Source organism: Lagopus leucura, unplaced genomic scaffold, assembly GCF_019238085.1.
Source record: "Lagopus leucura isolate 7727_CA_CO unplaced genomic scaffold, USGS_WTPT01 Super-Scaffold_1, whole genome shotgun sequence".
Classification (NCBI taxonomy): Eukaryota; Metazoa; Chordata; class Aves; order Galliformes; family Phasianidae; genus Lagopus; species Lagopus leucura.
The window spans coordinates 27,180,172-27,202,505 of record NW_024962250.1 but is presented as its reverse complement, the minus strand read 5'-3'; the positions used below and the strand labels follow the sequence as shown (position 1 = coordinate 27,202,505).

The 22,334-nt window shown below is 36.2% G+C and overlaps 1 protein-coding gene across 4 annotated transcripts in view; it reads left to right on the top strand.

Moving 5' to 3' along the window:
• RPS6KA5 (ribosomal protein S6 kinase A5) overlaps positions 1-21,798 on the top strand; it is a 63,718-nt gene extending 41,920 nt beyond the window's left edge. For all 4 annotated transcript variants that reach the window (XM_042865041.1, XM_042865066.1, XM_042865049.1 and 1 more), the window contains 10 exons: positions 3,577-3,727; positions 5,198-5,359; positions 6,373-6,498; positions 7,100-7,233; positions 10,369-10,462; positions 12,749-12,919; positions 16,073-16,264; positions 16,877-17,036; positions 17,940-18,103; positions 19,729-21,798. In XM_042865041.1, the coding sequence (XP_042720975.1) occupies positions 3,577-3,727; positions 5,198-5,359; positions 6,373-6,498; positions 7,100-7,233; positions 10,369-10,462; positions 12,749-12,919; positions 16,073-16,264; positions 16,877-17,036; positions 17,940-18,103; positions 19,729-19,968 (1,594 nt within the window). In that variant the 3' untranslated portion in view covers positions 19,969-21,798. The remainder of the gene's footprint in view (positions 1-3,576; positions 3,728-5,197; positions 5,360-6,372; positions 6,499-7,099; positions 7,234-10,368; positions 10,463-12,748; positions 12,920-16,072; positions 16,265-16,876; positions 17,037-17,939; positions 18,104-19,728) is intronic.
• The last annotated feature ends 536 nt before the right edge of the window (positions 21,799-22,334 follow it).

The window sequence follows — 22,334 nt, the reverse complement described above, 5'->3', positions numbered from 1 at the left end:
CTGTCTTGGTAGGTCCTCATGAGTTCTTGAAAATCTTATTTTCCTGATAGTTTATGATTAAAGTCAAAGTTGCAAGGCTGCTGGATCCATAGCTAGTAAACTGATCTCTGACCAAATGTTAGTTGTGGCAAGTTTACTGCCTTCTTCTGCCCATTTGTTAATATTGGTATGCGTTTTTTTTCTGGTTGATGTATATGCTACACACTCGTTTATACTATACAGCATCTCTCCATGGATATCATTTGATCTTTCTAGTTTCATTTCCTCTCTAAAATTATGAAAAACTGAATTGCAGATAATGTCATCAAATATCTGTAGTTGCCAATAGTGATGAAATGACTGGCACTTGCACAGAGATAAAAGCTGTTAGAAGCTTCTTTACTGATGGCAGCTTTCCAAGCAGAAATTGTATTCCCTAAGAGTAGACTTACAGAGTACGGTTTCCTCTTCTTCTCTTTCTTCTCTTATTTCTTCTTGTAGCCTTTGATTTTTCTGGGTTTGGGGAAGAAGTCTTGTTCTAAATGAATGCAGACCTTTCTCTTATTTTGCCAAGGTGGGAAATAATCTTAAATATTCTATACTGAAATTTTATTCTTGTGTGTGACACAAAGGATATCTGGTTTTAAATACGAGCTTTGATTTCTGTTATCAAATATCTGTTATGAGCAGTTCAGTTGTTCTGTCAGAAATAGTCTCTGTGTTTTATGCTTTTTACTCTGAGAGATTGTGTTCAGTTCTTTTATCACAGCACTGTGGACTTTTCTTTCATGGGAAGTGCAATGTAACCTCATACCTAATTTCCCTTGTATTAAAGCCCCTGTCTGTGAATTTATTTATGCTTCAGGGAAGATGGCTGAGACTTGGCCATCTCTCATAAGTAAATTTTGTCCACAATTCTGCAGAAAACCTCTTTGTTGTGAAACTGTTTAGAGAAGGTCTATCAAGTTGGGATGACAGTGATGTTCTTTGTTCTCTACCTGGAAAAGACTTAGACAGTAATTACTAGATATTTTCAAGGACAGAGCAGTTGCTGAATTGAACTTCTGATTTGCACAGTATTTTCTATAATTTTGTTCTTGTTTGTAAGCAGGTAGAGCTTATAGCTATTTACCTGCAATGCACAGCATTGCCAAACTTTGTAGGGAGCTCGGAGTCCAAGAAATGACAGGCGATAATGCAGTGATGCTTTTCTAACAGATAGAAATGTGTTATATTTCTTGCACAAGAAGCAAAGCATTTAATACTAAATTTAGTATGAATTGCATCAGTGACGTTGCCTACACATCAGTTCAGGCTTTTAATAAAGCAGACTGTTTCAAGAAAGTTATAACTATCATAAGCAAGTCAGAGGCCTTGATAACTTTTATTAGAATTAGGGATGTTCTGTCATCTATGAGTCGGTACGAAAGAATCTGGTATTAATAGTTCTGAGAGGACAGGACATTCAGTAGAGTTGTTTTTAAATGTGAAGATGAAAAATCTTCTTCAGAAGCTTGTCCCCATACCCTTTAATAAGTTTCTAGCTTGGGGTTACTTTCTGTTATCCTCTGAGAATGAGGATGGATATGTATATTTTTGGTGATGCGTATGATGCAGTTATACCAGCACTGATGATAGGCTGTGGTAGCAGTTCTGGCATGAACCTAATGTTCTTTTGGTCAGCTATGGTTTCAGTTCATGAAGAGTTGTACAAGGTTCTCATGAAGCATGGCAATAAAAAGGACAGCAAATTTGTCCTTTCAGTTTTCCATAATCTGATGGATTACTCTTTTACCTGGTGGAAATAAAAAACAAACTTTAGGTTCTGAGCTTGGAATCTTTTATTATCATGACATCCATAGTCAGGTTCAGGCATCTTCTTTCAGGCTAATCCCAGAGGAGGGAGATAGGTGATAACTTTCATCTCATAATGAAAACTGGAAGATTTCTAAAGAGGTTGAATCTTTCCTTCTTCTCTGGGCTTAGCGTAAGATTCTTCTTGTTTAGAGATTAAATTGGCCGCTGTAGCTTGCTTCTAAGTTGACATCAGTTGAAAATGTGAGATTTTTAGTGCTGCTACAACCTTACGTTGTTTCAGTCTCAGTTGGTGTTCAAAATCTTTCAGTATGTGCTTACTGGAGTCCTCTGTGTATTTTAAGTTCTCCATGTATTGTACTGCCTGAAGTTACCACAGTGAGTGTGCATGTAGGCAATGTGTGTGCCTGCCTTTTTAGAACTTTTTAATGTATCCTTGGGGTATGCTATTTGTGTTCTCGATTTCTTTCCTTCAGTGTCCTTACCTTTAGATAGTACATTTGGAGTAATTGAAGAATTTGCCTTCTTTATGTAAAACATGGGAGCTTCACATACAAAGCTAGTTGTTAAGCAGAATCACGCTTCGGGTTTCCAAGATGTTGAACTTCCACTAATCTCATTTGATGACTTCTAGTTCTTGTGTTGGAAGAGATAGTGAGGTCCCTACCTACTTTCTTTTTGCCATTCATCATTTTCAGGGGAACACTATGCCTGTTCACTTAAAGTCATCTTTTCACAAAGTTGAAAAGTTGTAGCCTCTGTTGTTGTTCTTCATTGAAAATATATTCTGTATCTTTGATTAATTCTGTTACTCTTCTCTGAGTCATAGTGCTTCCTTTTGAGAGGAGGGCACAGGCACTGTACCCGATGTTAAGTGTGCAAGCAAACCTCATGTGGTATAAGTGTGTTCTCTCTTTGTTTTCTTCACGTTGGAGTTGTGTTTTTTGACTGTTGTCAAGCATGATGTTGGTGTTTTTATTAAGCTATATTGTTAGCTATGTGATTTGTTTTGGGCAGTAGTGATAAAGTATGAAGCTAGGATTGTTTTTTCTCTCTTGGATTAAGCTTCTTTCTTAGACTGAAAATTTGTTGTCCTTTTTATTGCCATGCTTCAGAAGAACCTCGTACAACTCTTCATCATCTGTCCTTGCCCTTAAGAAATTTATGAAAGTGTTTGCTTGTATTACTCATTGCTCAGCATTTTTCTTGGGTTAGCTATGAGCCTGTTCAACAGCACTGGTCCCAGCACAACACCCCAAAAATAACATCAACTCAGAATTCTACCCGTTGTAAGAATTGACCATGTACTCTATCCCTCTATTTTGACTTAACTGAATGTTATCTATGCCAGGACTGTTACCCTTATCACGTAACAAATTAATTTCCCTAAGTGTCTGACTTTTTTTTTTTTTTTTTAAACTAAAAGCCCTTCATAAATCCCAGTGGTGATTGGGATCATCAAACAAATCACTCTGACTCACTTCTTGACTCATAAGAAATCCTAAGGGGCAGTTCTTCCACAGACTCCTTACAAAAGCTGTGCTGACTTCCTGCTGGTGCTTGTCCATATGTCTGGGAATTTGACCTAATTTTTTGCTTGATTTACCCCCAAAAGATGTCCTGTTTACGTATTTCCTCAAGTATTCTTAAAATAAAAAAAAAAGTTCAGATTTACCATTCTTCTGTCTCTAGGTACATAGCACTACCATTAGTATGGTAACTCGTTGATTTAATGCTTAGCACATTAAGTAATTATCAGATGTGATTTTGTTTGTTTTGTAGGAGAATATTGAAAAGTGAGCCACCTTACCCACAAGAAATGAGTGCACTGTCAAAGGATATAATTCAGCGCCTTTTGATGAAAGACCCCAAGAAGAGACTAGGTTGTGGTCCAACTGATGCTGATGAAATCAAACAGCATCCCTTTTTCCAGGTGAAGAAATAAAGAATTTTCCCCGCATTACTCTATGTTAATGCCTTTGAAATCTAATTCAAAAGAAATTGCATTGTTTTGGTAACAAGTAGCTTGCAAGTGTGTTAATTGCACTGGAGTTGATAAGAATATCCATGTGCTTGTACATATGATTTTTGTACACACTACAGCAAGGGCATAGTAACTTTTCTAATTTCTTCCAAGTTTGTTCCTACCAGCTGTTTGAAGCAGCCAAAAGCCACATTATACAAACCAGAAGATTTAACGAAAAGCTCTTAAATTGTACATTTTGTGTTTTGTTAAAAAAAAAAAAACAACCAAAAAACAAAAAACTTTGCACCAGTGCCACAAAATAATTTGAGTATTGGTGGAATTCGCCATTAATGATGAACTCCTCTTCTGTGCTTTCCTTTGCCTAATTAAACCTTTAGTCTTGTTTAGTAGATTTTAATCCAATTCAGATTTTAGTGTGTTGGTGTTTGATATCAAGCAGTGATGTAAGAATGTACTTGTGTACAAGAGTTGTACTGTTCCATACGTTGTTGCTAAGATTGTGTGTTTTCTTTGAAAAATACATATTTTTCTGGTACTTATGAAGTTAAATATATTTCTAACTAGTATAAATTTTGTAGTATTTAAAGTTGATAGTTGATAAATCAGACATTTCAAATAAATCTATTAAATGTAGTTACAGCACTCAGTATGAGCATATTGGCTTTTTAATTTCTGAATTTCTTCTCATGTCTTCTGTATTTCCTTCCCTTCATGGAGAATCTGACAGATATCTGCATAGCATTAAATTCCTTTATTCAGCATTTGTTTTAAAAGATACTTTTTTTTTTTTTTAATACAGTACTACTTGATCTTGGTTTCATTTCAGTTCCATTCATTTACGGCGATAGGATCATTTTTTCATGAGTACCGTATCTATGCTCCCCACTTCTAGCCATTTACTCAACTAAGCCCCTCATCTTATGGCTGTGGAAGCTGAGATTTGTAAACAAGTAGGAATTGGCAATGAAGAGTTCAGGATACCATATACTTGCAGTATGGCTTACAAAAATAAGTGATGTTTCCTGTGAAATAGAGGAAGAAATTCAAAGGTTGTCACACTAGTTGTTTGGCTCATCTCCACTGTTGAATATATTTATATTCTTTCTATGAGACTTAAACATGCATTTGATCAGGCCTTTTCTTAATAAACTCTGCCAGGAGAGATTTGCCAAAATATGTAGGTAACTGTTGAAACTTTGCCTCTGACATCTTACGCAAAGATTTGTTTGTGATATAAACAGTATATTCTAGGAATTTAGCCAAATATAATTTGAATGCTTTTTCTTGTGGAAAGTAGCAAGTAGAAGTAAGACTGTACGGTTCTGGATATTTCTTTCCTTAATATTGTCTTCTCTTAAATTTTGATTTCATTCAAGCTTATTCTTCTTTTTTCTTTTTTTTTCTTTTTTTGTTTAGAATATAAATTGGGATGATTTAGCTGCCAAAAAAGTGCCAGCTCCATTTAAACCAGTAATTAGAGATGAGTTGGATGTCAGTAACTTTGCAGAAGAGTTTACAGAAATGGACCCAACATATTCTCCTGCAGCAACCCCTCAGACTTCAGAAAAAATATTTCAGGTATTTTAAGGACTCGCGTTCATTTAGAAAAATAAAAATAAAAAAAATCATGCCTTGAGCAATTCCAAGTTTACAGCTTGATTTGCTTTCCCCACATTCTCAGTTACTGGGAATTATCTATGTAATTTCCAGTGCCAGTTCCCAGGTCTGTTTGTTCAGTGACTGCAAAATTAGTGGGAGCTAACTGCAGAATTGAAAGTAGGTCTTTCAATTACTTTGAGTGCTCTAATTACTAGACTACCACATGCAGATCAATAACACAGGTTTCTTTACCATCATCTCCACGCTACTAAAGAATGATTTTTACTTAGACTACACAGTCTGCATGTCAAACAGGCAAACAGCTCAAATGCAGCCTCAAATTTGGGATGAAAACTGCGGAGGTCACCAGCAGTTTACTGTTTTCTCTGCCCCCTACTTTGAGCAACTTAATGCTTAGTGTAAAGGAATACAGGATCGTATTTTGGAAATGTATGATTTGTACTGACCATTGAAAAGCCTTTATGTATGTCATAGTAATATCTGACTCATCCTGCAGTGGAAGTCACAGCTGTTCTTGTTATGCCTAAATGGGGCACATCAATAACATGAAGCTTATTTTGTCTTGCCATTTAAGACTGCCTGTTGCTTATATCACAACATAAAAACTGTTTCGTACCTTAACTTTTATGGGTGTTTGGGGAAGCCACGTAGTTTGAATTATGAACCTTTCTTACTACTGCAGAATAATTTAAGCAGTCAGATTTTTAGCCCTGTTTCCCTGAATTTTTGTATTGTTGCTGTTTTACCTACAACTTTGGAGAATTGTGTAACTACTTTCAGAAGGACATCTGATCACGTCAAACATAGTAACAACACCTCATCAATAGCCAATCAACAGTTTCTGTATCGTGTTATGAATGTTTTAATTTTTTTTAAATTCCATAGAAACTTCTGATATTTTATACGCAGTATTGTAGTCTGTGTGCAACACTTTCAAGATCTGTCCTTTTCTGATGTCTCTAATTTAATAGGGATATTCTTTCGTTGCACCTTCTATTTTGTTTAAACGCAATGCAGCTACAGTAGATCCTGTTCAGTTTTATGTGGGGGATGAGCGACCTGGAACTACAACTATTGCCAGAAGTGCTATGATGAAGGTAATAATAATATCAAGACTAAGTTAATTTGGTTGACTTGGAACAGCATATAACTTTCAAAGCAGCAATCACAAGCTGTGTTACGGATTACAAAATAGTCATTACGCGTGTATCTTTTCTCTGTAATGGCTCCTCAGATGATCCAAGCATATAATTTGCATGTGGTGCTATAAAGAAGTGGTTAAAGTTTAGTCTGAAAAATGAGATGATTGTCTAGTTTTCCAGAAGACCAAGTATAATAACCTTAGATGAACACACGCTATTGTGATGTCTTCAAACTAACACAGTTTTGTGAATAAATGTATGTATGAGCTTCTTTGATCCTGTTTGTCTGAACCTGTTGTACCTTAAGCTGTTGTTGTAGTAGCGATGCTTTATTTAGAGACTGTTTTTTTAATAACATAGGATTTACTCTTTGATTGTTAAAATGAAGTTTATGCGTTTTGTTAAATAGAAATTAAGATTTATATTTTATCAAAAAAGAGAGCGCTTTTCATCTACATTTAAAATTGTAAAAATACTCACAAAACTTTACTCTTTGTCTTTGACTGTGTATACTAAAAGTATTCTGCAGAACTAAATACAGACAGTTTCCTAACAGGACTCTCCATTTTTTCAACATTATGAACTGGATCTGAAAGAGAAACCATTGGGAGAAGGAAGTTTTTCCATTTGTCGAAAGTGCTTACACAAGAAAACTAGCCAGGAGTATGCAGTAAAAATAATTAGCAAAAGGTATAAATATTCTATAAGACAATAAAAATATTTTCTTTGCTTACTGTCACCCATGGATTACAATAATGCTCGCTACGTTTTTGAAGGTGGAAAATTAACTTTAAAATGATTTCCTCTTTGACATACCTCTGCAGTATCTACAGAAACATGTAGTAAACTTCTGACCTTTGAAAGAATCTGAGAGTTTTTTGAAACAAAAAATTGTTGTTGTTGGGAGGACACAAGAAGAAGGGCTTTTTCCTGGTTCATGCTTATATTCTATCCCTGATTTTGCTCCAAACCAGAGTTGAGGGTAAAAGGTCCTCCAGTCTTTAGAACTAAATGAACTAAATGTAGGTTTATGGTAGCTCCTTTTTTTTTTTTTTTTTTTTTTTCCAACTCAAGTGATTTGTGTAGGACATTGTTTTTGAAAAGTGTGTGTACTATATGTAGTTTGATTTGCTTCAGGTCTAATTAATTTGAATATGAATCTGTGTGTAAAATATAATTAGATCGTGGAGTTTTGCTTTACATCCGTTTCCTGGATGTTCTGAAGGCAGCATTTCAGTGGAGACAGCTGATTCACTTTGCTCATGGATACCATCTGATCTTCTTCCAGAATAGATGCCTCTGGCATTTTCTTCCCAGAGGGAAATAAGGGATTATTTTGGGGTTGACTATAGGTTAATTTTGCTCAGTATTCGTTATTAAATATGTCCCCAGCATGGTGTACAGTGCTGGCAGAAGAGGCAAGGGAAATGTGCAGATGTTCTACTCTCAGCATGATAGTGGTTGTTGTGGTCTCTTCCTCCAGCACATTTAGCTATACCTCTGAATTAAATGTCCACTAGACTTAAGTGTTTGATCACATGCTTCTTGAATGGGAAGAGTGTAAGAAGGCCAGTTTTAAGGTCTGCTATTAGTGGTGACATCATTAAAGCTATTAATGGAGCCTATAGAGAGAGATTCAAACGACCAGGCAGCAGTGGTAGAATTCAGTTACCTAAACACAGGCATTGATGTAATGCTATTTTAGAATCAACTGATGTCCTGTGAGTCCTCCAATTCACAAATCACTCCTGTGACTGCTAGATCTCTTCCAGGCTCTCCTATGCTTTGGCAACTGAATCCTGTTTGAAGTACATATTTTGGAGTGTAATAGTTCGCCCTGTAAGCTTCATTAACCAGAATTTCTGTTGTTACACTGAGACTTCGTATGTGCAGTAGACACCTAGATTGGATATTTTAATCTGAATTTCTGTCATACATCCATGCTTAGACTTTTTTTTTTCTGTGCTGCGTGTAGAGCTGCTGATCAGTACTTGCATTTCATCTTAAGGAAAAATCCACCTTAAATAATTATTGTTTTTGGATAACAATGATCAAATTAGTACGGACTTTTCACACAGGCCTAGTCTTTTAGGATGGCATCTCTAAATGATGTTACTCACAGGTTCTTTTGCTCTTTTTCCTTCATCTTGGTGGATCAGGCTAAATGAAGGTAAGAAGTGGTCTGTGTACTAACATTTTTCAGGGTTGCAGTTTGTGAGCAGACATGGAGAATGTTTGTGTAGCTCTTAGAGGTAGCAGTAAATCTGTTCTCAGAATGACACAAGCTAGCCTTGAAGAAGAAACTGTTAAACTGTAAATAACATTGCTCTTAAAATCACACTAGCTCTTGCTGATAGGAGAAGTGTACTAGGTTTTTAGTAACTTCTTTTGCCTCAAAATCAGACGGTCTTTTACTCCTATCCATCAAAGATACACAACCTGAATCCTACACATGGGCAAGCCTTTTCAAGGTTCTTGGGATGAAAGCTAAAATGAGAAATTCCTCAGTGGTCATGCTTTGTTAGTACAGCTGGATCCATCCAACAATTTAATTTTTTTTGTTTGTCTTGAAACCCAGAGAAACAATGGAGTCCTGTAAACTTCCCTGACTTACAGTTTCAGAGCTTCCATTTGCTTTTCATAGTACTGTCTGTCTACAAAACTGAGATGCAAACCATTAATAGAAAGGAAATACTCAGAAAAGTCCAGACACATATTTCAAAGGTTTGTTTACATTATTGAGCCCTTTTAGCCTGTTTCCTAGGTCCACCTTCTCCTAGTAGTTTCTAGGAGGAAACAGTTATCTAAGATGGCTTTTGAATTTGCTAAGGACCTGAAATCACTTCCAGTTTAAACAAGAAAATCAACAGAGGTACAGCTTAGTTCACTTTTTGATTATATGAAGCCTGCAGAAAGGTGCAAAATTCTCATTGTGGTTCTGGCCCTAATTAAGAACAACAACACAAAACCATTTCTGCAACCAGAAATGCAGAATATGTGGTGAGAGGTATTCTACCTGTGTTATCCATAAGGCCATTCCCTAAGTTAGTACAGGACTAACCTTTCTTACTCAAAAGGAGAGAGTTTTGGCAAAAATATTTGTGTATTTTTTGCCCCAAATATGTCAATACATGTATTTAAAGGAAAACAAAGTGGTGTTCTTCTCAGTCAGTATTCATATAAGTTTTCGTAATGTTCAACATGTTGAAATTTTTTGGCTGTAGATATTTAAGTACTTGAAAGAGAATCGTGAAATCATTTTTTACTTTGGAGCAAGACGCTTCTTATTTCTTCCATTTCATATTTTTACAGTCATCTGTTCCGGGTTTCCTATGTATCACATAATTCCTATATAGATTATGTTACAGGTTTTATTTTTTACTAGTGGGAGGTCATTATTTCTACACAGGAGTGGCAGTATTTACTCCTATAAGAATGGAGAGAGTTGGGGCAATAATTTGAGTCTTCAGGATAAAGCTGAGCTAAAAGATATTTGTAGGAGCAGAGGTGAAATCAAATTGCCTTGGTCTAAGGGAAGGGTTTGTTTAAGATAGAAACTGTTTTGTGAAACCTTTTCAGCTTTTGCTGCAGTAATTTACAGTTGCATCAAAAAGTCATTTGATTTGGGTGTGGTATTTCTTAAATGTCCGAACTTGCAAGGTTGCATGGATAATTTTTCTCAGGTTCTTTTGAATATGGTTTTAATTATGCTCAAGGGGTTGTAATGTTCAAAAACCTGGATAGCAAACAATTAAAAAAAAAAAAAGTTACACTCTGCAGTTTGCTTGGTAAAACTGATACAAAATGTTTTCTCAATTTTTTCAGGATGGAAGCGAACACCCAGAGAGAAATAACAGCTCTGAAACTCTGTGAAGGACACCCCAATGTAGTGAAGTTGCATGAAGTTTATCATGACCAGGTATTTTGAAGCTATAATCAGCATTTGCCAAACACATTACTTGGTGTTTTCCAAGTGTGTCTAGAACTTAAGCTTACTATTATTGCATAGGCAACTTTTTTCCTAGGGCTTTTTTCCAATTTTGAAGCAGAAGTTCTGTATTCAAGGGAACTAGCATTTACTTTTTGCAAATTAAAAATGTATTTGAAATTTGATATATGTGGCTTTTTTTTTTTTTTTTCTTGCATGTAAGTAACTTTTAATGGAGATAACCAAATACTTGCTGAATTACTGAAAGTGAAAATAGATATTCTATTTGAATATTTGAGATCAGTTTAAGTTTCGTTTAGTATCAGACACCTTAGTTGCTATTTTCCTTACTATAATAATATAATAAGCTCCTCAGCATGTAATGGAGATTGGCCCCTGGTTTGAACTATTCTGCAGAGGTCCTTTCCGACGTGAACTATTCCATGATTTTAGTGTACAGTCTTGTAACCTACTATGGGTTCTCTTAACTCTTCACAAATCCCAAACTATCCCCATCATGCTGTTTAAACAAGGACCAGCAAAATGTTGAAGGGAAGCACTTCTGAAATGAGCTGAGCATGTGAAAAATGACAAGAAAAGTCCTTCAGAGAGGAGGTTCAGCATGGCTTCACCAAGAGAAAGTCATGCCTGACCAGTTTGGTGGCCTTCTATGTTGGAGTGTCAGCATCAGTGGACAAAGAACTCATCCTTGGCAGTATCCCTGTGGAGAAGGACCTGGGGTCCTGGTGGATGAAAAACTGAATATAAGCCAGCAGTGCACGCTTGCAGCTAGGAAATTAGGAAGTCCAATGGTATCGTGGGTATCCAATGGTATCCATCAGAAGAGGGGTGGCCAGTAGGGACAGGGAGGTGGTTGTCTCTCTCTACTCTGCCTTTGTGAGGCCCCATGTGGAGTACTGCATCCAGGTCTGGGGCTCCCAGTACAGGAAAGATGTGGTGCTGTTGGAGAGGGTCCAGAGGAATGCCACAATCTGGAGCACCTCTCTTATGAAGATAGGTTGAAGGAACTGGGCTTGTTCTGCCTGGAAAAGAACCTCATTTTGACCTTCCAATATTTAAAAGCAGTTTACAAACATGAGGGAAATCAACTTTTTACACAGGTAGATAGTGATAGGACAATGGGGAATGGTTTTAAACTAAAGGAAAGGAGATTTAGATTAGATGTCAGAGGGAAGTTCTTTACTGAGAGAGTGATGAGGGACTGGAACAGGTTGCCCAGAGAAGTTGTGGATGCCCAGTCCCAGGAGGTATTTGAGGCCAGGATGGATGGGAAGCCCTGGGCGATCTGATCTAGTATTTAATCTAGTGACTGGTAGCCCTGCCTTTTCCAGAGAGAGGTTGGAATTGGATGGTCCTTGAGGTCCCTTCTAACCCAATCCATTTTATGATATGATTCTGTGATTCAAATTGGATATCAGGAAAAGGTTTTTCACCAAGAAGGTGGTCAGCACCCCTGGAACAGGCTCCCCAGGGAAGTGGTCATAGCACTGAGCTTGCCAGAATTCAAAAAGTATCTGGACTGTGGTCTCGGATATGTGGTCTGAATTTTGGGTGATCCTGTGTGGTGGCAGGAGCTGGACTCTGATTTCTATCTGTCCTTTCCCACTTGGGAACACAATATTCTGAAGTCCAGAACTGATTGAAATTATCTGGTCTTGATATTTCTCCAATTTGTCTAAAGAAACTCCAGTTTTTAACTTAATCTAATGTCAGTTTGATCAAATTAGTAATCCAACCTTAGAGTATTACTTAGTTATGTTTAGCAAGCCACAGAAAGTTTGCTAGTGAAAATATCCTTATTCTTTCCAACTTTCGTCTGTTCTGAAGATATAAAGAAAAAATGCAAGGAAGGATGTCTGAGAAGCACTACTAGCAATAGGACTAGCAGACACATTGTGCTTCTGAGAAGTCTTGCCTCTTTCTGTTTACACAGCTATCCTCCTGTTCCTTAATATGTAAAGACTGCACCTTTCCTTCCTATGTATTTCTGTGAAATTGATTTTTTAACCTCTTCCCTTGAGCATGCTTTACTTGGCTTTCAAATGTTACATTGTTACTGTGTTTCAGGGGAAGGAAATCTAGTAGCCACCACAGGCTTACACCCATTGACTTTTGAGAAAGCTGATTTCACTTTCTGGTCCTGATGAAGCTTTCTGGGAAGCATACTATTCGTTCCATGGCAAGAAATTTGAAGTGCAGCCAATGTGTGCTAATGTGTGCATTTCTAATATCCCGTCTTTTTCCTTATGGTTTTAGCTTCACACTTTTCTAGTAATGGAATTACTGAAAGGAGGAGAATTGCTTGAACGTATTCAGAAGAAGCAGCATTTCAGTGAGACAGAAGCCAGTCATATTATGCGCAGACTTGTTTCGGCAGTGAGCCACATGCATGATGTAGGAGTGGTCCATAGAGATCTGAAACCTGAGGTATAGTGACTTGTAATAACTTAATACTGAAACGTACATTTTTCTGCTGCTGTTTCTTATTTTTTTATCAAGTGGTATCCCTTCCACAGGCATTTTTCTGCTCTTAGGTAAAAACTGTTGGGAAGCATTTTGAGTTTTGTTAGAAAGAAAAATTACATTATAACATGTTTGAAAACATTCTTTACCTATTCGGGGAACAGTTTTTGCTAGTGGTAAGTACACTTACTATATGAAGCAATCCATAAGCAGAGTGAGGTTGCTTGGTTACCTTGTACATTTTCACCTTTTTTTTAATCTTAATTCACTTGGTGAGGCTTCTTTTGGAAGTGACTGCAGCACTCTTGTACCATCTTACTCTCCCAGTTAAACACAGAATGAACTAATGGAGGTGTGTGATTAAGTAGTTTCTCAAGATGGAAAAAATGATATTGTTTCATATGTATTTTTAAGGAATTATTGTTCTGAGTATTAATAGTATTGTGCAGCAGCATCTTGCCTTCAAGACATTTTTGTTTACTGTGATACAGCTGACCACTGGTTTTATTCTGCTTCGTGGAGCCAATGTTTGTTCCTTCTAGTGTTTTTTTGCTTTTTGCCAGCAAAAAGGTGTTACATTTGTTTAGCCTAGGAATGGTGTAGTTTCATGTTAGTTTGTCCAGTAAGGATGCTATATTGTATTGGTGATTACAGTCAGCACATGTCATTAAATAGCTATGCTGTTTGTATCTGGAGTTTAAAATGATCTACAGTCCTTACAGTTTCATCCTTTTGTAACGTACATTCTGGTATTTATTTAGTTAGAATTCTACGTGTGAAGAAGACTTCTAGATGTTAGTATTTAAATGCTAAACCTATGTTTGAAAGCATCTCTACTAAATAAGCAGTGAAATAAAGAAGAGCTATTGTGAAATTCTGTGTGTCAGAATGTTGCAAATGTAACTCTCTGAAAAACTTTTTGCTTACACCATTGAGGAAACAAAACAGCTTTTGAAACAAGTCCTTGTTGAAAGAATGAAAAATAGAAATCCATTCTCTCTTACTTTTCTCCCAGTTTTACTCTCACTGCTAACTTGGATATAAAGGGCAGATTCTGTAAAGCAGGGCTTCTTTTGGCCGTGTCATATGTTGAGCAGTCTTTGGTTCTATATCATATTCAAGAAGATAAGCCTGGAAAGTCCAAGTTAGGAAGGGTTAGCAAACAATTTACAGAAAGCATTTCCTCTACAGAGTTGGACTTAACCAACCCGTCTCCTTCCTGCTTTTTGTTTTGAAAGTTACTATTTTAGGTTCAGGCATGAACTCAGCATGGGATATGCAGGTTTCCCAATATAGATGTGGTTAGTGCACCTTTCTGTCAAAATATATATAAAAAACTATTGTTCTTCTAACAAGTCCAGTCACATTTGTTTGATGTTCAGCTTTGGCATCTGAACTGTTACTGGTAAATCTACTTTTAAAAATGGAACTGATTATGTGTCAGTAAAGATGGGGCTTCTTTTTACTAGTGTGGACTGGAAGGCTCTTCTGTTTAAGCAGTAGCAATTAGAATGCATATATTGCTTTGCAATACGGAGAAGTACTGGATAGGAAAAAAAAAAGTCAGAAATTACAGAAGAAAGGAATTAATGAAGCATATGTGACCATTTAGAAGCATTCAGTAGAAGATTTGAGGATTTTTTTTTACTGTGAAGTAATCATTAATCTGTGAATTGGCTCTAAGGATATTAGGAAAAAATATACCAAGACATAACTAATCACAGAATTGTAGGAATTGGAAGAGGCCTCTGCATGTGGCAGGGGAGCTGGAGATTCATGATCCTTGAGGTCCCTTCCAACCCTAGCCATTCTGTGAGTTCATCAAGTGCAACCCCCTGCCTAAAGCAGGCTCCTTACAGTAGGTTGAAGCGATGTGGACTGTAGCTTTGGGGTCTTGGTGAAGTACAATTTATTTACCTAATCAATAAAGGAATCTCAACCCAACTTAAAACTATATCTTTCTTTCCATGTGTAACCAATTTCATTTTCAGCTCAGGACAGATTGTTTTAACCAATATTGTTAAAATTGAAATTGCCATGTTGCATGTAGCATATGTCATGGTGAATGCTCTCAGGTTCTCCTTGTTGATCTTCTTGCAGTCTAGGAATTCATTTTTTTTTTTTTCCTTCTGAATGAGTTTGAAAATAATTGTTTCATGTTCAGTCATTCAACTTTTGTATTAGAAAAATACATAGGGCTGTAGCATTGAAGAGGTCAAACAGCGAAGATAACAGCGGATTTTTGCTCCCCTCTGCTCTCTCAAAAGTTCAAGGAGAAGTAGAAATCAGTGATAATTAATCTCTGCCTCAGCTATTTTTCCTAAGCTTCACTCTTGTGTATCCCTTGAGAAATACACACAGAGAAAAGAATAGATCTTAAATCTTCTCCTGAATTGACAACAGCTTGTCTTTCTTCAAGGCTGAAGTGCTATATTTTGTATGTAAAGCTGAAATTCTTGGCAACAGCTAAAATCAAGTTTTATTACTTTTGATATTCTGTTCTGTGACCTTCTATGCCTAAACACTGTCGTTCATCAGAAGTCTCACTGAAAGTGTATCTCTGTTGCTTTTGAGATCCATGCCACTTTCTAGTACTCAGTCTTTTACTTCCAGATTATTCTTTTGTGTTACTGTGCTGTCGTGGCAATATGGCTTCAGCCTGTTACCACCTGAGGACCAAAGTCTATTCAGTTGCAAGACAAGGCATGCAAGAATAGTTCCACACACACTAGAAAATGATCATTCACAGTATGCCAGAAGAAAGTGAAAGCTTAAATAAGATCTACTTTTTTTTCCTGTGGAAAAGGCAAATTCTTCTTTTCATGTGTTCATCTTTGGTACTTTGCCTTTACATTTTTTTCTTGTCTGGGTTTGCCTACTTGTTTTTCTTGCTAGTCTTTGCTGAATACATTTTCATTAATACTCTTGGATGGCTGGCCAATCCACACCTTGTATTTTCTTGCATCTCAAAGTATTTGTACTTTTCAATTTTTTCCATTGTCTCCCAATGCCCCTTTGTATAGTTTTTTCTTTAGTAATAAGTGTAGAAGAATATCTAGTAGGGTCTTCTGAAAAATTTTCTGATTAATGCTAATAATGGTATTGTTTGCTTCTCAGAATTTGTTGTTTACAGATGAAACTGATAATTCAGAAATAAAAATAATTGATTTTGGCTTTGCTCGATTAAAACCACCTGACAATCAGCCTCTTAAGACTCCATGTTTTACTCTGCATTATGCTGCCCCAGAGCTCTTTAATCACAATGGTTATGATGAATCTTGTGATCTCTGGAGTTTGGGAGTCATTCTGGTAAGTGAATGGGTTTTTAAATTGTAACTTTATAATAAATGCTTTTTACTAAAATGCAAAAGATTTAAAACTGTTTCAGATTTGTATTGGGTAGATGGGACATTCAAATGAGAAGAAACTGCTGCTCAAATAATAGATTCCAAAGACAGATACTTTCTAGGAGTAAAGATATATATATATATATTTTTTCCTAAGCAGTACATTTATTTCAGTATTTCTGGGAGTTGAAAAATACTTTATTAATACAGTCTGGTTTTTAAAAAGAAACATTTTTGTTAGGAGATTTTACAGGCATCTGTAGTCTTCTGAGAGTTTCAGTTCAGAGAAGGAATCAGCCTGTATTCTGAAATACAGAAAAGCATTTTCAAGAAAAGTAAGCTTGGTCTAAATACCATCATGTTTTTACTGTGGTTTCCTGTAACTTACAAATTCTTTTTTAATAAGGGCCCCATTGAATGTCTTGTGCGTTTAGCATTTTCTATAGCTTTGAAAATGTGCCAGTCAATGTTCTTTTATATAGTGCTGGTGATGCTGTATAAATGACAGTAACTACTATGTAGAGTCTTCAGTAAATGTGTGTTGTTTGTTAATATTATTTTGTTCTCGTGGCAGTATACGATGTTATCAGGACAGGTACCATTTCAGTCTCAAGACAAAAGTTTAACATGTACTAGTGCATTGGAAATAATGAAAAAAATAAAGAAGGGAGAATTTTCCTTTGAAGGGGAAGCTTGGAAAAATGTTTCTGAAGAGGCCAAAGAGTTAATTCAAGGTAGGTATCCACCAATACTTTGTTTTTCTATTTCCAAAGGTAACATTTCAGTTAGTGCTATCTAGTACCTGAGTGCTGTGTCTCACCTGACAGAGTAGCTTGAGCTATGAGTTTTAGTCACAGTTGGTACATACCAAAGTGGGATTCAGGATTGTACACATATGCTGGGCAGAGAGCTAATGTAGTAAGACGTTAATCGAAGGTTAATCCTTGAATTTCCTGGGGTAGGAAATAATTGCAGAGGTTTAGACAAGGTGAAGTCATTTTAAAGTATGTTTAAAAGCAGAAAAATTGTTATATTTTGGTTTTGTGAAAATGCCAGGTTTGTTGGTAAGATACATGTTTTGAAAATAGAGCTTTTTCAGAATAAAATGTATTACTGTCTTTTCCCTTGAAGTGTGTCTTTGAATGAGTGTGCCAAGACTACTGTATTTCTGAGCTGCTTTTTTTTGTTGGTTTTTTTTTTGCATTTGCTATGCTTTGTGTTCCCGTTAGCCAATGTAGGCATCTAATTAAGGCATTTTAAGGAGAAGTTCTGAGTCAATAGAAGCAGGCTTAGAAGGAGTCTTTTTGCCAATAATGTAGACATATCCAGATTCAGACCTCAGTGGATTGTGCTGAGAATCTGGATTGCTTTCTCGGACTTCACTCTAGACATGTTGTAAGTGACTCAATCCTCTTGTAGTTTACAATTCATGTGAAAAGAGATGAGTTATCAAGCATGTAACGATGTCTTGGTTTTAATGATTCTTTTACAGTGAATGATGGTATAACATTGTGTGAATTTTATCTAAAATAAGCATTGGCCTATGTGGGATAAATATTATCATGACTTAATTATCAAAGCAATGCATTGTCTCTTAAAAGGGGACACATGAAGAGAATGTAATATATTTCTATTAGGACTTCTGACAGTGGATCCAAACAAAAGAATTAAGATGTCCAGTCTGAGATACAACGAATGGCTTCAGGATGGCAGCCAGCTGTCATCTAACCCCCTAATGACTCCTGATAACTTGGGTTCTTCAGGCGCTGCAGTGCATACATATGTCAAAGCCACTTTTCATGTAAGTTATGAAAAATCTTCTGTTATGTAACAAATCTTGTAATTTGCTAATCTAGATTTTTGTATGTTTTCTTCTTAAATAAAAGTATTTGTCCTTGTAATTCAGTGATTCCTTAACTGCTTTTTTCCCCTCTGCACCTAACGTTTGAGTAAGTACAGTGAAAATATGAATGATGAGACAAAAATGAATTTCTTGAAGACATATTAATGAGGTTTTTGGGGTTGAGAGACAACTGTTCATGTAATATCTAGAAAAATATTCTGTTTTTTAGAAAAATATATTGAAAGACCTTCTGAGCTTTTGTACAAGGGAAAAGGAAGTTTCTGCTTCAGTCACTAGAATTCTTATCCTTCTCATGGTTATGAAATCAAGATTATATTTTTTGTATGTATGTATTTTTTGGGACCTGGGTGTCCTGGTGGATGACAGGTTGGCCATGAGCCAGCAGTGTGCCCTTGTGGCCAAAAAGGCCAATGGCTTACTGGGGTGCATTAAAAAGAGCGTGGCCAACAGGTCAAAGGAGGTGATCCTCCCCCTCTACTCTGCCCTGGTAAGACCTCATCTGGAGCACTGCGTCCTGTTCTGGGCTCCCCAGTACAAAAAAGACAGGGATCTCTTGGAAAGAGTCCAGCGGAGGGCCACGAAGATGGTGAAGGGCCTGGAGCATCTCCCCTATGAGGAAAGGCTGAGTGAACTGGGTCTGTTCAGCCTTGAGAAAAGGAGACTGAGAGGGGACCTGATCCAGGTCTATAAATATCTAAGGTGTGGGGGGCAGAATGGCGAGGCCGGACTCTTTTCAGTGGTGAGTGGAGACAGGACAAGGGGAAATGGCCAGAAACTGCAGCATAGGAAGTTCCGCACAAACATGCGCAAGAACTTCTTTACAGTGAGGGTGACGGAGCACTGGAACAGGCTGCCCAGGGAGGTGGTGGAGTCTCCTTCTCTGGAGATGTTCAAGACCTGCCTGGATGCCTACCTGTGCTACCTGGTGTAGGGAACCTGCTTTGGCAGGGGGGTTGGACTCGATGATCTCAGGAGGTCCCTTCCAACCCCTACAATTCTGTGATTCTGTGATTTATATTTCAAGTATTATGGATACATTTTAAGTAGACCTGCTCATCTACCAATATATGTTTATTAAATAAGTTTGAATTTCAGCCATGTTGTACAAGCATGGTATTGATTCTCATTATTCCTTCTACAGAAAATGGACTGAAATTGTGCATTTTTGTGCTGAAGTACTTGTTTTTTTTGAGAGGTCTCAATAATGCAAAATAATTTGAGCAGAAGGAAAAGTTTTATTTAACCAAGTGTACTTCCTGAAAATATAGTCTTAATGTAGTTTAAGTCTCAAAAAAAAAAAAAAAAAAAAACTTAGAAGAACAGGGAAGGAAAAATGCCAGTTAATGTTATGTGTTACTCAAATATGGATAATGACAAATTGTGTCTTTAAATATATGTAAAGGCTACTAAAATTACTGATATAACTAAAATAATTAGTAATAATCTGTCAAGAAATTACAGTTTATCTTATAATTTACCGTTGAGTATTCATTAAAATCTATTAGTCGTAAAATGTCTTACACCTCGTAAAAACATTAGAATTACCTTTTATTTTTAAACAGGCCTTTAACAAGTACAAAAGGGAAGGATTTTGTCTCCAGAATGTTGACAAGGCACCTCTTGCAAAGAGAAGAAAAATGAAAAAAACGAGTACAAGCACAGAGACACGTAGCAGCTCCAGTGAAAGTTCACATTCTTCTTCCTCTCATTCTCATGGTAAAACTACACCTACAAAGACACTGCAGCCAACTAACCCTACAGACAGCAATAACCCAGAAACTATCTTCCAGTTCTCTGACTGAAAAGCAGAGAATGTTTTGTCTTGAAGATTTGCGTGGTTATAAACTGGGCAGTACCTTTGTCTTCTCCCACCCCTCCTCCCTGTGGCTTACAGGCCACAGAAATATGTCCGCCGCTTTAGTAATGTATTTCAGTCATACCTTTTTAGCTTCATATTTCAATACATTTCTTTTTAGCATTACGTTTGGTATCACTGGATATGGTATAATACTGTATTACAACCAACATTATATTCACTTGGGATAAATTACTAGTCTGCAGTCAAGCTCCTCATAGTAAGGAGCTATTCTGCCCTTGGTACAGCTTGGAGGAAAGCTGTTTCTCAGCATCAGAATCTTCCGCCCAGTTTCTTCTCTGCCATTAAAAGAAAAGAAAACTCTGTAAAACATAGAACTCTTGAATCTTCTGCTTAAATAAATATGTCCAGCTATGTGAAGAATCTCATAGCATTTGATTCTTCCTGTACACAAGGAATGATTGGTACAATCCACCAAAGAAGTGAAGTACTCAAAGGCCTCTTAAATTTGGGATTACATTCTATGCCATTTATTTGAATTTTAAGAGCAAAATGAAGTATTATGCAACTCTTAGGTTGCATTAAAAAGTTGCTCCGTGTATCTTGTTTTAAACAATTGAGAATATCTTAGATTTTATTTATTTAATTTTTTAGAAAACATCTAGAGTAAAAGATGCCTAAGGTGACGTGTCTAGTACTGTGATACAGTAATTTTTATTTCTACTTTTTGAAGTTAATAACTTTTAAAATGTTTTACAGATTCTAAAACATAGTGATATTACAGAAAGTGAAATTTCATATTGAATGTTTGAAAAATGGTCACGTGTTAAAATATCTATTTCAAGAATTAATTATAATTTATATTTTCTTTTTATATTTACACAAGAACTTTAAAATACTGAGATTTTTTTAAAAAGGCAAAAACTCCAGTTTCAGCATTTGTTATTATAGGGTCCATACAAATATATACCAAGTTATTTGAATTTTGCATTGTGCAAATACGTCAGTATAATAGTGACTGTAAAATATTAGAATATATGTTTTCTTTGCACTTTATAACATCAAAATGAGATGTTTTATAATAAAGTGCACTCAGATTTCTCTTCCTACAAGGTGCTGAGCACTGTTTTATTGGATTGAGTGACCTGAAATCCACATTATGTGGTGGTTGTGGTCATTGTGAAGGAGAATTCTGTACTTTGCAGGAGTGAATCCCTGTATATTATTTGCTGTTTCCATTCCTTTCTTAAAACTGCAAAACTCTTTCTATCCTGCTTTTACATTGTATATAACAAATACTAGACCTGGGCACCTTGTGTGTAGTGTAGTTGTTAACAACTTATGCACTGGGAATACTAAAGGGAAATTATATTGAACACTGTGCTTCACAACTTGTTCACTGTGGTGTTCTACAGTGAAGTATTTCCTACTGTGATAGTATAGTATGTACATAACTGTTTGGAATCATAAATGTGACTTACAGAAACATCAGCATAAACTTTTGAATCAGCATATTTTATAAATTTATGGAGAGCTCTTTTATTGCTCGTATTCTCCATGTCTAGAGACAACTCCAGTTTTGCAAATGCTTAGATGTAAGTTTCCACTAAAGTCAGAGCAAGTCATTGCGTAAAGTCAATTAAATGCCTAAATGTCTGTGATGGTAGAATAATTGACATGAGGAATTTGTTAAAAGCTTGTTCTACTATGAAGTAAACTTAATCCAAACCCTATGCAAAAAAAAAAAAAAAAAAGATATAGAAATTGTTTATATCAGTGGTTTTATTTATAGAATTACATCAGATATCAGTATTGACAGATACAATACATCCATGTTTACAGGGATTGTGTGTATCAAAACAAGGCTTTGAAGCCCAACATGTTTGTTCTGTGTTTCTTTAATATTAATAATGGCATTCTGAGGTTTTGGAATTGCTCATGTGAAATAGTTTACTACTTTCTTGATGTGAATGTCAACAGTAATTGCAGCATTAATTTCAGGTTGATGTGAATATTGAGATTTGCACTGTTTATGTAGAGGTAGTGTATTTAAAGATCAGTATATGTGCTAATAACACAACCGATTTTAAGTGGCTGATGTTAAAATATTGGAAAAATAATTGTCAATGTAATATATTCAGGTTTGCTTTCTGAATGCTCTCTTTGGAAGTGATCTCAATAGTGAAAATGGCTCATTTGTAAAAGAATACTTTCCCTCTCCCCAATAAACTTGCTGTAAGTACAAAAACAACAATCCACAATTAATACTTATTGTGTAGACAGTACAAGTAAATTGAGGGAGGGAGAGAAGGTTGTTCTTAAATTTTATACCTTAAGGAGTTCTTGGAATTT